Source organism: Mya arenaria, chromosome 5, assembly GCF_026914265.1.
Source record: "Mya arenaria isolate MELC-2E11 chromosome 5, ASM2691426v1".
NCBI classification, from domain to species: domain Eukaryota; kingdom Metazoa; phylum Mollusca; class Bivalvia; order Myida; family Myidae; genus Mya; species Mya arenaria.
Genome location: NC_069126.1, coordinates 47,854,842 through 47,870,820, shown reverse-complemented (window position 1 = coordinate 47,870,820; position 15,979 = coordinate 47,854,842). Strand labels below are relative to the sequence as shown.

Below are 15,979 nucleotides of genomic sequence, written 5' to 3'. Positions count from 1 at the left end.
AATAGGTGGTTTGGCCTTATCCCACGGACTCACAAAAACACACGAGGCCTTGATTCTTTTTTAAAATAGTGGTCATACCTTTTTTTCAATTTTCCACATGGAAACATGGAAATAAGGCTTCAAAAAGTTAAAAAAACAAAAACAACTATGTAACCTCCATTCATAATGTGTGTCAAGGCAAACAAGAATATAACAAATGGGGCATTAAAAAAACAACAAAAAAAACAACAACGAACTTACAGTTTGACCTGTTGTTAGGCAAATGTGCAGACCAACATGAATACAGTTTGATGCAAACGTACATAGGATTACATATAGCTAGGAATCGCCATAGTCTATTCAAGTACCTTCATTGAATAATGTTTTCAATTAAATTTAATTTAATTCAAAGTGAGGTTGACCCTGACCTTGACATTTGATGTTTTTACTTTAAATTGTCCCTACCATCAAAACATATCATATTCAATATTTATTTTTTTTAACCTTAAATCAAAACATAGACAAATTCTCACATTAAAAATTCAAACACTATATATTCATAAAGTATCACAGCAAAAACATCTTTAAAATCTGATATGACCGTCATTTTTATTGGTGAATCTTTCAATCAGACATTCAGGACTTTTTTCTCATACAATGCTCGACACACAGGACAAGTGTTCCTCGTCTCCAAACTTAACTCCTCAAACATCTCTAAACACTTGGCATGAAATACGTGTGAACATGATAGAAGAACCGTCTGTCTCTCCTTGCCTATGGAACGTACGGCACTCTCTGTTTCTAAACTTTTGTCTTCCTCGTTACTTCTTTTATTAGTATCTGTCTTTGACTTAGATGTCCCTCTGGTTTTATCATGGTTTACAGATTTATCTGAGTGTAAGGATTTTGTTTGAGCATTTGCACTAAACTTTTGTGTCCGAGAATTTTTCAGATTTGGTTCCCGGTCTTTTGTGGGTTTAGTTTGGGTAGTATTGTTTTCATCCGGTTCCCTGTCTTTCCCTGTGGTTTCACTGTCGGAACAGGTAGCCAGGGCAGTAAGGCAGATCGGGCAGTCCTGATTGGCTCTTTCAACCGCCTACAATTGGAAGACACTTGTGAGATTTCATTCTGTATAGTTTGTACACGTACATGTAGATTTAAGATTTTAAGTGGAATAATAACTTTATAATAATATTTTTTGGTTATCTTTCATTTTGCAAGCTACCCATAAAGATTGGAATACCATCAATACAAAATTACCGTCCTTTATTGTAATTTGAATAATTTATAAAATTATTTGTATTACCGTCCTTTATTGTAATTTGAATAATTTATAAAATTATGTGAATACCACAAGAGAATGCTTAGTTACTTAGCTTAAAAGATGTGATCAAGTGAAATAGTGAACTTTATTGAATAAAAGTACTGGACAATGTGTGCCATTTGTGATGTGAAACAATGCTCCTCTTAGTGACATCAGAATGAATTATGTGCTCATAAAAACATTCATACATTTTCTGTATACAATATCCAATCCCCTCCACAATATATCAGTAATCAAGTTGTCCCGTCACATGTAATGTCGGATCACTCTATAGAATATACCATGGGAAAATAAGCTAGCGAAACTTCGTACCATGAATATTCATATGTAACCTTAACTTCTTGGCTTTTTCTGTATCTGTATTGCCTAAGGGATATCTCAGGCATCCAATTAAATGTGTAGATTTCACCTTATTAATTAATCATGCGTATGGGGTTTCCCACAATCAATTTGCCCAGGATGTTTCATGAAGTTGTAATCTCTCAAAACACATGGAACCTTTTGTAATATGAAAACCCTTCTCTACTTTCTGCAATATTAAGCATTTAAAATTTCCCCCCATAATGCAACATTTACAAGCTGATACAATACTTGACATTCCCTTTGAGCATGCATTATTTTTATCAAGGAAAGAATGCTGAAAACGAATACACAATAGCTAGTCTTCCCTTACCCATTAATTAATGGTCTCTTTATGAACACAAGTATAATCAATTATTCTAATTTTCACAGTTAATCAATACAACAAATAAGAGTGCCAGCAGACCAAATACCAACAATCATCTTTTGTTTGGCTTGGTAGAACAGGAGGGTCCAGATAATTCCACAATTATTAAAGCTGTTATTGGCCTTGTTATAATATACATATGCATTTTGCCTCCAATGTGCCAAAGTTCATTTAAATTACTTGTAAGGTTTTTTGAATAATGGCCAAGGTTTCAGTTTTTGTATGCCAAAGAGGATGACCCCTCAGCGGATGACAACTACACAAATCAATGCAGTCCAGTCTTTCATTTTCCCAAAATGAATTACTTGCATTGGAAGACAGCCGCCAGAGCATTGCAAATTAACCTTTAATAGAACAAAATTGAAAACGGAGGAGGGGAGGGGGAAATGTAACCAGGTATTCAAGATGTGTACAGCAAAACTTGACTGTCTCAATTTTTGAGCTATCTTTAATGGCAACACAGTAGAGTATCGAGCCAGGGGTCGGGAATTTGACCCCCGCCAAATGCACATACCTGAATTTGTGCAGTTATATTCCATATAATAATATGCAATAGAACGATATTGGCTGATTGTTCATAACGTTGTTAAAGTTAACATCGTTGTTAACATAATTGTTGTTAACTTTAAAATCTTTATGGCTCTGGAAGTTAAATGATTACACTTGTGATCTGCAGTCATTTCCCACAAGATGTGCTAACTGTTTTTGTTGTTCATACTTAATGCTAATATATAAGCACACCATAGAATATTTCAACTTTTAAAGTTAACAACACTGACGTAAACTAAGTTGTTAACTTCTGAACAATCGGCCCTATGTATATTAAGCGATATAACCAAAAGTTCATGATTTTCAATTGTATTAAATATTAAAACTGTCTTCTTGATGTTCAAACTTCAACACAAGAAGCTAGATCCTTTTATGTTTCTTGGTACAATCTTAATTGACTCTATTAAAAAAATTAATACTTTACTTCATGAAAAAAATAAATACTTTAAACAAAAGAAAGATCCAAGATTATGACGCTACGATGTCCTGATTTAAATACTAAAAACAACTTAAGACGAAGAAGATGTAGAAACACTGAACACGTTTTACTCAAACATGGACTTAAATTCAAACAATTCATTTATAAAACCAAACTGGGTAATTAGCGGATGGGCGAGATGAATTTCCAACCTTTAGCTGGATATGCTCCCACTCTTCTTCACTGATGATCTTAAAGCGGGCATCAAAGTCGCGGAAGACGTTTCTACTGGCAGCAAGGCTCTGGTCCATCTCGCGCAGGAAGTCACCGACATTGAAGTCACATGAACGAACCATCCGCTCTGTGATTCTGCTCAGCTGTTAAATGACAATGTAATTATAAGATATTTTTACTTTCAATTTCAGTAAAATGATATCTGGTACATAGTTTTGTTACGTTCTAATTGATAATAAGATTTTTTATGTTCTAATTGATACATAAATTTTGTTATGTTCTAATGGATACATAAGTTTTGTTATGTTCTAATTGATACATAAGTTTTGTTATGTTCTAAGTGAATTATAAATTATGTATGTTCTTATTGATACACAAGTTCTGTATGTTCTAATTGATAAGATAATTTAAATCATATGAAATGTGACAAGCAGAAATATATAATATATAAATATAATATGTCTATAGTTATTATTTGAAATTGTTAATTTTTGCACCATGCAAATTATGTTTTACATAAAAAGAAAAAGTATTTGAAGAGGTTTGAATTTTTTATTTATCTGAATATTTCACCTTTTCCTCATAGAATTTCTGCCTGAGTTTTGGATCTTTGGGAGGGTTTGCCTCTTGCAGCTTCTGGTACATGCATCGGACAACGTAACCACGCCAACAGGCCTGGATCCTAGAAAATGTTTAAATGGTTCATAAATGTGAACATATAAGCTTTAAGCAGGATGCTGCACCCGGCCCTGAAGACAGCTGAGATTCTTGTAACAAAATATGAACATCAAAAGGATATTTTTTTTTAGCTGTTTCCTTTCATAATAATTTGAACCGTAATATAATTTCTGAAAAATAGGTTTTATATTTTTAAAGGTAGAATTTGTTAATAACAATGGTAATAACAACCCTCATTCAACAGTAACAAGGCGGTTTAGGCTGAACATAAACAGTGTCACTATTGCTTGTCAGGGAAAGTGCTAATTAACTTTATTATTGATCATTTAACAAGGCTAACATGGGAACAATGATTTATTAGACCTTATCTGCTGACCCACAAGTCAATGGTAATGAATTATTGAACATGTATTGGTCATCACAAATTCAAAGTTAACTGTAAGGCTATGCTTTAGTGTTGTTCTCAATTAGGAATGCTTGCAGATCTTACTGTAAATTTAGGCCACACCAAAGCAATGTCTATTATTATTATTATTATTATTATTATTATTATTATTATTATTATTATTATTATCATATTTAGGCTAAAAAAGACTCAAGATATGCTTTAGTGTTCTCAATTAGGAATGCTTGCAGATCTTACTGTAAATTTAGGCCACACCTAAGCAATGTCTATTATTATTATTATTATCATATTTAGGCTAAAAAAGACTCAAGATATGCTTAGTGTAAACAATATTAAGTAAGTTTAATGATCAACAACCATTTTTCTTTTCATCGCTTCTTTCAATCTTCTTTTTATCTTCAATAATATAAAATAAAATATTTCTGCTGGCTTCTTTTTTTCTTTTGAAAACATCCCGCCCCAATATCACAAAAATACTCAAGTCAAATCTCAACTCTTTTTATCAAATTACAGCATCATATGATTCAAACTTGTAAATGTTTTACACTTTTTAAATTCGCATTCTCTCGTTCATGTCGATAAAAATATTTGGTCAATATTTTATAGAAAAAACAATTGAGAGTAAAAATTGTACTTGAGTTCAATTATTTTTGAGTTTTACTCAAGTACATTGACACACCTTAACTATTTTACTGTAAGTATGCAGTTATCTGCCAATCTGTCCTTTATTAACAAGTCTCATGCAAAAGGTCTGAATTTTTACTGCTTTCAAAATTTGGCCTTCATTATAATGAAACAATCCTGATATAAGAAATTTAAAACTTTTCTCCATCAAATAAATTTATTATTATTAACCTAATAGTTAAAAAAAAAGTTCAATTCAAAATATTATTATTATTATTATTATTATTATTATTATTATTATTATTAACCTGGTAGCGGATTTGTGCAGGTGATGTCGAGATCCCTCGTGAATAAGTCTCGTCTGGTACTGTTCCCGTCTGCACATTGGACATGTCTTTCTTCCAGTGAAACGCTCAAATGCTTGCAAACATGCCTGTGATAAGAAGAGATATGAAATAAATATAATTACAAAAATGAAAAAGAAAAAGCATGTTTTATATATCATTTTTTTCAGTGAAATATTCCTTTTCAATCATAATATAAGAACTCAATGACTTTACCAATTTGCCATATCTTAAAATGAAACGAAATATGGAATATTAAGATATGAAATATAGGTGAGAAGAATGTCATGAAAAGGAAGAATCTGTGAAATGTTTCCTCTAAAATTGCTAAAATGATTCTTGTTCAGATCAGATCAATAGACCCGGAATGCAGTCATCGAAATTAGACTTTTGTATCAACAAGCCCAAATTATTATACTGTTGCTTGGCATCAAATTTTTGAACAAGCCCTGCTATATAAAATTCAGAATTTGAGCAAGCCCGAAAGACATTTAACCAGTGCAGGTCTTGCGGGCTTGTGCTAATTTCGATCCCTGGGAATGATACATGAGGACAAATGATATACAGTTGAACACCTTTAATCGTAGGGACCCAACAAATTACTTCGGAATAGCGGTGTTTCGGATTAACAATTTTTCGCAAATGACAGCGTTCGCGAATTATAGATAACGTGAAATACTAAGTTGTGAAGATTGCAATGTCAGTTACACATAGCTACCAATACGATACACTCGGTTTGAGTTATCTTTCGTATACAAAAATATTTGTTGGTCGATCGCGTTCAAAATAAAAATTCATAAATAGGTGTGAAAAACCAAATCGGGACCGTAATTTTTACTTCGGAATAGCTATTTCGGATTAAAGACCAAACATTTAGTTAAACAAAGAAGGAGTAAAATTGGGACCGAAAAATAATTTTGAAATAGCAATAATTTTGGATAAACGCTGTTTGGAATAGTGGTGTTCAACTGTATTAAACTTTAAATGAAGCTGTGAGATACTTCAACAAGAACTCACCCTGTGAAAAACATGTGTACAAGACAGCAGCACCTGAAATTATGATATTAATCTGTTTATTTTGTCCAAAGTATTGGATGGACAAATCTGTGTGAAATGTAAGTCTAAATAATCAATCTCTATTAGACTTGAGTAAAAATGAGTATACATATTAATTTCCTTAAAACTGTCTTCAACTAATAGTTACTAATTTTCATAACTAATTTACTGATAAATCTCTATAAATCACCAAAAAGCATATATTTATAAAAACCTGTTCTTGGAATCCAAAATCCTCCTTGCATATAACACATGGCATCTTAGAGTCATCTCGCTGGTTGGATTTGGTTTTCGCCACCTGCCATTCATTCTCTGTGAGAGGCTGTGCAGGGGCCTCGACTAAGCCAAACTTCTGAGCTGTTTGAATATAAAACAAAACAATTGTCTTCACGTAAAACAATGACAGTTCTTGTTGGAATAATTTTTCAGCATAAATGTACCGGATATACATTTATATGAAAATCCTTCTTGGTATGTGACAAAGCGATTCAAAACCAAACATTGTCGATTAAAAGCAAACAACTCTAATTTCATGAGAAGTGAGCGGCATACCAAGTGTGAGGGGCGGTGGTTTGGGGTCCAGCACATACTCCCGGTCTTTCTCAACCTTCTTTTTCACAGGATGATCTTAAAAGTAAGATTTCGTACAATTTAATGTATGGTATACAATTTAAGGTATAGTGAATAATTTAAGGTATGTTGTTTTTAAACATTTATTTTGAAAATTATAAGTACACAAATGTTTATTACTCAAAAAAGTTCAATCAAATTGATTGTATGATTGATTTGTTGCTCAGATGGAGCCAATATCCATAGGTTTCTGTTCCAGAGTTAATTATAATCATATGATCCCTTATACATTGGTTGAAAATCACAAACAAGCACTTTTAAAAGTATCAAAAACACATCTTAAAGTGCAAACTTATACATAAACTTATACTTAAATCATCTTAGCCTACTTCTTCCAAATCTGCCAGTATCGATGGTGGATTTGATGTCTTTCTTCGCCCTTGCTTTCGCTGCTGGCCCGGTTCCCACATGACGAGGCCCGATAAAGTCACCCAGTCCCAGAGACTTGACAAGGTGATCTTGGAGGGCAGCTGCTGTCAGGACCGTATTTTCCTAGAATGATTAACATAAGTTTTCTTCCAATATGTAGAATTTTAATATTACTTAAGGTCGCTAAGATTGTTGACAATATTTCTGCCAATAATTATAAATTACTGTCCAAGTGAAAACAGCTTAAAAGTTAAATAACTCACAAGTTTCTGACCTGTGTGAGTCAATAACATTATATTTATAATTATGTATGTGTATTCTTAAATTTCACTTTGAACAGTTTAGTTATATAGTTTTTGTTTCATACATATAATTCATGTGTACCTACATGTACATGTACTGTGTACATCATCACATTAGCTACAATAATGAGCGATCAGGGATACTTTTTTATTATTTTGACATTTCATGTGTATCCTGTAACCAGTCTGCCATAGTCTAAATATCGTCAAAAGACTGGTTGACGGCCATTTAGGTGGACTAATCATCACATGTACATAAAACATTAAGCCCAAAATTAGTGGACTGTAGCCCATCTAATAAATAAAAAAAACTAAATATGGTAATTACTTAAAACCATATCACAGTTATGAAAACGATAATATCATAGAAGAGACAATTATCATACTTTCGACTTTATATTCCTATTTGAAGACATTCTTGGCCGGTTGTTTAGGACGCTACATACTACGTAGAGGAGACTTCCGGTATCACCGGTGACAATCTCAATTATCACTCGGGTAATAAGTTTGCATCATCATGGGTGAAAAATCCAATATAACTTCAATTTTCGCAAACTTTCAGCAATATCTCACAGATGAACAGGATCTCAGAGAGGTAATTACCGAATTGTTTTTAAATTACACACACTGTCAAACGCTTGTATTTCTGTCATGCATGACATTTGACAGTTTTTTTCGAATGAGAATACTGTAGAATGAACATAAAATTCGGATACACAGGTTGCTTTGTACTGTTTCCCTAAAAAACAGACATGAAAAACTCTAATGCTGCTAGATGGACACATCTAGGTCTGAAGAGATAAATATTTTGAGTCCTTGGCCCATATCCAACAAGATACATGCTATAGAGATACATATATTATACTATGTATATAGGCTTAAGTCTAGTCCAAATAATTGTTTTTTGACAGATTTTTTTTTATGATTTTTGATATGGCAAATCCTTCACGTACAAATTGTTTAGTATCAAAAGTGGGTAGTTGTTCCGATCAGGATTCCGGGTTAAAGCATATAGCGTCTATAAAATAACATAAAAACAAGAAATATTACCAGATAATGTTATTTTATATTAGTTCCGTACACAAAAAATAAATATCTATCAAATAATTATGAGTTTGATGGGATTTTCTTCATTTCATTCTGTCAAAACATAAGGCTGCAGTTCACAGTTTTACAACAATCGGAGTACTTCGGTCATGGCCGAGTTTTTACGATTGTATTTACAAGGTCTATCACGAAGCAAGGACTATCACGAAGCTTGTCGGAGGTGGCCAAATTAACACCATTGGGTCGAGTTGTTCTGCTTTGCTTATATTGTTGTCTGTGTCAGTCAAGTTTCGTTTTATTGGAAAGGTAGATCATGTGTTTTAGTGCATTTAATGCTTGTTTTGTGCAAAATAGCTTTGTACTTACATTGTAAAATATAAATATAAACCTTTATTATTCATTTCAAACATAAAATACTTCACTAAATACAATTTCAATATTTTTCAAACCCACCCAGTTTATGCACAAACCTGTTTAGACGTTAGGGATTGGAAGAATCCCGTATAACACGTCTATTATTTTAGACTATAGTCTAGTCATTCTGAAATGCTGTCCTGTCCAGGCTAAACATAATTTAAAAAAAAGAAGAAGCCTGGAATGCATTTTAGAATGACTAAGTATGTATGAAGCTGTCATAAACTTTATGCTGTTTTTGACAGTTAGATAGCTACAATAATGAGCGATCAGGGGTACTTTTTAGCTAGACTATTTGAAGAATAAGGAGAGCTATCCTAGTCACCCGAGCGTCAGCTTCGGCGTCGGCGTAACCACTTACGTTAAAGTTTGCGTACCATCTCAAATATTTTCAAAGTCCATTGACATCTGGCTTTGAAACTTTGCACACTTGTTCACCATCATGCCCCCAACCTGTACACAGGAGGAGGTAAATCAAGCATTTTGACAAAATGAAGCCTCTTTTTCTACTTAGAATTTACGTTAAAAGTTTGCGTACCACCTCAAATATTTTCAAAGTCCATTGACATCTGGCTTTGAAGCTTTGCACACTTGTTCACAATCATGCCCCCCAACCTGTACACAGAAGGAGGTAACTCTATCAAGCATTTTGACAAAATGATGCCCCTTTTTCGACTTAAAATTTACATTAAAGTTTGCGTACCACCTAAAATATTTTCAAAGTCCATTGACATCTGGCTTTGAAAGTTTGCAGGCTTGTTCACCATCATGCCCTCCACCTGTACCCTGGAGGAGGTAACTCTATCAAGCATTTTGACAAAATGATGCCCCTTTTTCGACTTAGAATTTACGTTAGTTTGAGTACCACCTGAAATATTTTCAAAGTCCATTGAGATCTGACTTTGAAACTTAGCACACTTGTTCACCATCATGCCCCCAATCTGTATACAGGAGGAGGTCACTGTATCAAACATTGTGACAGAATTATGCCCCTTTTTTACATAGAATTTACATTAAAGTTTGCGTACCACCTTAAATATTTTCCAATTCAATTTATGTAAATATCTCAGCACATCATTGGTGCATTGAAATCTAATTAAACAGTGATCCATGCATGTTTCGCCAAAACTTTTCAATCTATACACCGAAAAGCCGCGGAATAGTCAAGTGCGCTGTCTCTTGTTTATTATTTTGACATCTCTTACATCTTGAGTCTGTCATAGTAAAAAAAGCGTCAAACGACTCGTTGATGGCTATTTATGTGGACTAGACAGTTCTAGCGATCGGGTTCACCTGGTTACGCCTGTAATTTTTTATCTGAAGCCATATGATCTTTATTGAAACTGGGCGGGCCTAGAGAGGTTTACAGAATGCGTGGATTCCACAATTTTATTGGTTTTTAATTTGTGTTCATCTGTAATTTATTTTAAGGCTACCTGCTCAGTTTTCAGTACTGTAGTGGTATAATCATATGAATAAAACACCATGTCAATCCATACTTTCAGACATTTACGTATGGTAAGCCTATATCATTATAAATAGGGGTTTTTCCAGAAAACTGGCAAGTATGATGCTTACTACACTGGTTGATCGTTGTCTGGTTAGCGCAGTTGTTAGCTCACTTGCTTCTCACCTAGGTGACCTGGGTTAGATGGTCTGGGTGCATTCAAGTTTGGTTTGTGGTCAACAAGCCGGACAAGTGGGTCTCTTCTTGGTACCGTGGTTTCCCCTACAACACAAAACCATAACGTGTAACATCGTGCCAATGAAAGGGTTTAATATAATGTTGTAATAACTTGTTTCACAATCGTTGCAAAATAAACCTTCTACAGTATATGTCAATGAAACATACGCTACATCTCTGTTATAATTTTTCAAATTTAATTTTGTGAAATCAATTTAAAATTTCACACTTAACTTATCTATTTTTAGTATAAACATATCATTTAAACACTTGCCTCTCCCTGTTAAATACATGTACATTTGCCAGACATAGTGTGTTTGTTCTTTGTATTTTAGTACTGATGACAGTTACAAGGACACTTTATATTACTAATGAATAGTAACCTGGACATTATTGGAACCTTTCTTAGCTTTTCCATATTTAGCCAGAAATTTAAAATAATCTACAAAGCAACAATGGCGCCAAACAGAGGACATATTCACAACGAGTTTTTAATTTTTCAAGGAAATTGTGACAATGGAGCAAAGAGAGAGTAATATGAAGAAGACAAAATGCTTACTCTGAACAAATGTTGTCTCCCTTAGTCTGTAATTTTCTCTTGGCTACAAAAACAAGACTCAGACCATAAGTTTCTTGGAAATTAATAAAGAGAATGTCTAAGAGTCATAGAGAAAAGTCTATGATGGCTTTTTCATTTTCTTGGGCATCATTGCTGATAAGCCAAATGGGCTTTTATTGTATCACTTCAGGTGTCATCATCATCATCAGCATCATCACTTTTGCATCACTCAGTGTGCGTAAAAAAATATTCCTTTAAACTGTACTCAGTCTGAGATTGTTTAAAATTGGTGTTAAAATAGAATATTTAATTATCACATATTATCTTTATCTAATATATTGTCAAACTTCAACTCTGAACATTGGTTTCTGTTGGAAACGAATGATTAAACCTGCCAGGATCTAAGAAAGAGTGAACCTGCCAGGATCTAAGAAAGAGTGAACCTGCCAGGATCTAAGAAAGAGTGAACCTGCAAGGATCTAAGACAGAGTGAACCTGCCAGGATCTAAGAAAGAGTGAACCTGCCAGGATCTAAGAACGAGTGAACCTGCCAGGATCTAAGAACGAGTGAACCTGCCAGGATCTAAGAAAGAGTGAACCTGCCAGGATCTAAGAAAGAGTGAACCTGGCAGGATCTAAGAAAGAGTGAACCTGCCAGGATCTAAGAAAGAGTGAACCTGCCAGGATCTAAGAACGAGTGAACCTGCCAGGATCTAAGAAAGAGTGAACCTGCCAGGATCTAAGAAAGAGTGAACCTGCCAGGATCTAAGAAAGAGTAAACCTGCCAGGATCTAAGAAAAAGTAAACCTGCCAGGATCCTATAGAATGCATTTTATCAACAATCTTAATTATGATCCTGCATTATGATATTGTGACTCAAATTTATATTTGTTTATCGTGTGTGTTATAGGAGATCCGTGTGATTGTGCGGGAGCTGGAACAGTCGGCCCGGGAGATCCTCACACACATTCAGACTGTCCACCAACCAGAGGGCATCAAAGATGGTGAGCTCCAATAAATGTGAGGGATCAGCACAAGGCGGCCTTAACTCTGTATAAAAATAGAAGGTGTTACATCTGTTTTGCCCTGGGCCTGGCACATGTAACCATATACATTGTAGAGGCTTTTCTGTGACTTAATCTCCTAATAGCAAAGAATGTTAGTAGTTTGTTGCAGAATAAGTAGGTCAACGGTCAGTAGTCTTATGAAATCTGTCTGCACAATAACTTAAGAACAGATTGATTTAGGACCATGAAACATGTGGTAGGGTTTCCTTGTTCTTGAAAACTTAATGTTGTCAATTAGTGAAAGTGGCGCCCAGGAAGCATTTTGTTTGATAAACATTTCTTCTTTTCACTTGATTCTTATTGGAGATTTAAAAAATGTTTCAGTATCGACAGTGTGCGAGCAAACGGTCTCCATGTTTGAACAGATCAGACAGGGAATGACCAATCTTGCTGTCAAAATACCAGAAAACCAGTACTACAGGTATGGAGAAGATGCAACTTCTATGAATGCTACGATATATCTTATAAATATCAGGTACTTTTAAGTATGCATAAGTCGGCATGGCAATATTTCATCATAATAATAAGTTTAAACACATTTTAGTTTCTTTGTGTATTCAAGTAATTTCCCATCGAATTCTAGTCCCTACCCTTATCAGCCATAATAACAGAATTTCTTTGTAATTGAGAACAGGTAAACTCCAACACGGAAAATAATTTGTATAAGCACGAAGTCCTTGTCTTTTTGATCCATTCAGAAACATTTTCTCATGTAAGAATAGTTTCTACTACATTGGCAGATGGTTATAACTGAAACTGTCTTGGTTACGTTTCAAAAAATCTTGTAGCAATCGGTTCATTCACATTTGTTTAAACTTGTAAAAGGATTATGTGATAAGTGCTTGCAAACTTCATCTATATTTGGAATTACTATGTTAGATGCATGAAACTTTGAAAGTCCAATAATATTTATAACCGACGATAGCAATTCACCAAAACTGTTCCGAGATGTGCATTTGTTTTATAGTAAATCTTCCCGTCATCGATTTTCATTTAAGATCACTTTTACTGAAAAAAAAGCATAATTTGTCATATTTTTAAAAAGGTTTTACTTCATCTGTGGTTTAACTAGAACACTAAGTCTTGTGATGCAGGTATAATGACCAGTGGTGAAAAAAAAGCATAATTTGTCATATTTTTAAAAAGGTTTTACTTCATCTGTGGTTTAACTAGAACACTAAGTCTTGTGATGCAGGTATAATGACCAGTGGCGGTTTGTCATGCAGCGTCTGGCGTTCCTGTCAGCATATTTGACCTACCTACAGGATGAGTCCATGATCTCCATACAACAGGTGGCACAGATCATAGGAGGTATTCTGGGAAACTTGTTATAACTATGATTACATTATAAATGATGTCTCCATCATGAAAGAATGTCATTATAATATATATTTTCGATATATAACTGGTATTTAACTATGTCTGAAAATAGCTTATTGAGCTAATTAAACGTTGTTATCATGAACAGTCGAAACCTGTTGACTTATTATCTCAAGGACCAGCCAAATTACTTCATGCCTCGAATTATTGAGTCAATGGGCAATGGTCACATAGAGGAAAAAGAAAATTGGTCCTTCACATCAATTTTAAGCAATTGAGGAATTTTAGGATTCATGGAGCCAACGGGTATGGAGTCCATCCTATGGACCATACCTGACTTTAAAGAAAGATTCTTGTATCTTGTTAGTGTAGTTCATATGGCGAGGGATTGTATTATCAAATGAAAACCTTAGATCAGTAAAGCTCCTCGGCGTCAAATTAATAATGTAGATTTTGCAAGTACTTTTACTTATACGAGTGTAACACTCAAAACTAGCAACCTCATGTGATAAAATGATCCATTTATTCATACAACAAGCTGTGATATAAGGCAGTACAGAAATATATATTCGTATGTTTTGTCTGTGTTACAGTGAAGGTGGTCAGGACCGAGGGCTTCCATATTGACCTTGAAGACTACTTGATGGGGCTACTGCAGCTCGCCTCAGAATTGGTTGGTATTTTCTGGATCTGTGTTCGCAAGGCTTTCTCACTTAAAATTACAGGACCGGTAATTAGGCTTCTTTCCTTAATGATCATAAAATTTGTTTGGAATTATATGAAAGGTGGTCAAAAAAGATGAGCAATAATGTTTAAAAACAATAAACCTTTTTTCCTCTTTGGTAGTATTGATTTCGCTGCACTTCTTTTCCAAATCTTTTTACATAATTTGCTTAAATATCCCAAAATAGAAATGTAGGACCTGTTCGTTATTTATGCTGAAATTTAAACCTTGGCTTGCAATTAGGTTGCATTTAGTTGTGGTTTCATGCATAAGATAAAAGTCTGCTATGCATTTCGTTACCTCAAGCACTTGGTCATTTCAATAAAAGTTGTCCCCCATCTTCGACTGGAGTATGAACCCCTTGTTTGGTAGGACACAAGTTTGTTACGCAGAACCTCAAAATTTGACATTATTTGGTATGCAGACTCTCAAAAATAGTTTGATATAACCTGTTATGCAGGATTGCGTTTGTAAGTGAAGGAATAAGGGGGTAATGCATGTAACAGGGGTGTGTGGGGGGATATAGTTTGCTGCTGTAAGTTCAGATACCATACAACTTGTAATATGAATACATTCTATATGTTGACTTGACTTCTCCTTATTCTCCTTATACTTAGATTATTCATACCACACTCCTTTGATTCTCTATATAATACATTGTCTCCATCCAATACATTTATTATTATGATTAAAATACGGCCTTTAATGGTATTGTTTTCCTTTTCCTTTTTGATCTTTTTCAGAAGAGAACCCCCAATAAATTCACTGTTAAGATGGTTTATATTTTACTTTTATAATGAAGTGTTGCGGTTATCAAATTAAAAAAAGCACTCTAGGAAAGCTTCAGTTGCCAGATTTTCCTCTGGTTGACAAGTTGCACCTCTCCCAAAAGGATGTTAAAAAATATTTAGTATTCATAGTGTTAACATTCATTATTTGATTATACTAGAAACAATCCCTCTTTGATTTCTTTCAGTCTCGTCTGGCAGTCAACTCTGTCACAGCCGGGGATTATGGCCGACCAATACGCATTGCCAAGTTTGTAGGGGAGATGGATTCCGGGTTCCGTCTCCTGAACTTGAAGAATGATTCTCTCCGTAAAAGATTTGATGGACTGAAATACGACCTCAAGAAGGTTGAAGAGGTCGTGTATGATCTGACAATTCGAGGACTGAAACCTGCTGACTAATGTACATATAGGTGGTCTCATGCTAAACTTCTTATCACTTTCTTAATAAAATTTATGAAGAAAGCAGTTGTTTAGTTTTCATTTCCATTGTATAACATGGATATTAAGGGATCCTTCTGGTTTAACATTGTTATGCGCTCATTGTTGTCATCCCATTGTTCTTACTGTTTGACACATATAAGTAATGGTATCAAAGGTGTTTGTTCACCAAGGCTTCTTGTCCGCTCGGCAAAATATACAAAATAAAATTGTGCAGTAACTCAAGATTATACAATGTAGGTCACTGGGTCTTTAAGTTGATGTTATACACTGTAGGTCACTGGGTCTGTAAGTCG

At 34.3% G+C, this 15,979-nt stretch overlaps 2 protein-coding genes across 2 annotated transcripts; one reads left to right on the top strand and one right to left on the bottom strand.

Moving 5' to 3' along the window:
• Positions 1-236: 236 nt before the first annotated feature.
• On the bottom strand, positions 237-8,135 carry LOC128233560 (RING finger protein 32-like). The gene is made up of 9 exons (XM_052947288.1): positions 8,027-8,135; positions 7,299-7,461; positions 6,892-6,966; positions 6,554-6,696; positions 6,301-6,333; positions 5,248-5,372; positions 3,805-3,913; positions 3,210-3,374; positions 237-1,075 (listed from the first exon to the last, which is right to left on the bottom strand). The coding sequence occupies exons 1-9, from the start codon at positions 8,054-8,056 to the stop codon at positions 608-610; spliced, it is 1,311 nt and encodes a 436-aa protein (XP_052803248.1). The 5' UTR covers positions 8,057-8,135; the 3' UTR covers positions 237-607.
• Positions 8,097-15,707, top strand: LOC128233561 (translin-like). Its single transcript, XM_052947290.1, has 6 exons — positions 8,097-8,235; positions 12,255-12,348; positions 12,736-12,832; positions 13,607-13,722; positions 14,325-14,404; positions 15,432-15,707. Exons 1-6 carry the CDS (start codon positions 8,158-8,160, stop codon positions 15,642-15,644), a joined length of 678 nt encoding a protein of 225 aa, XP_052803250.1. The 5' UTR covers positions 8,097-8,157; the 3' UTR covers positions 15,645-15,707.
• Positions 15,708-15,979: the final 272 nt, after the last annotated feature.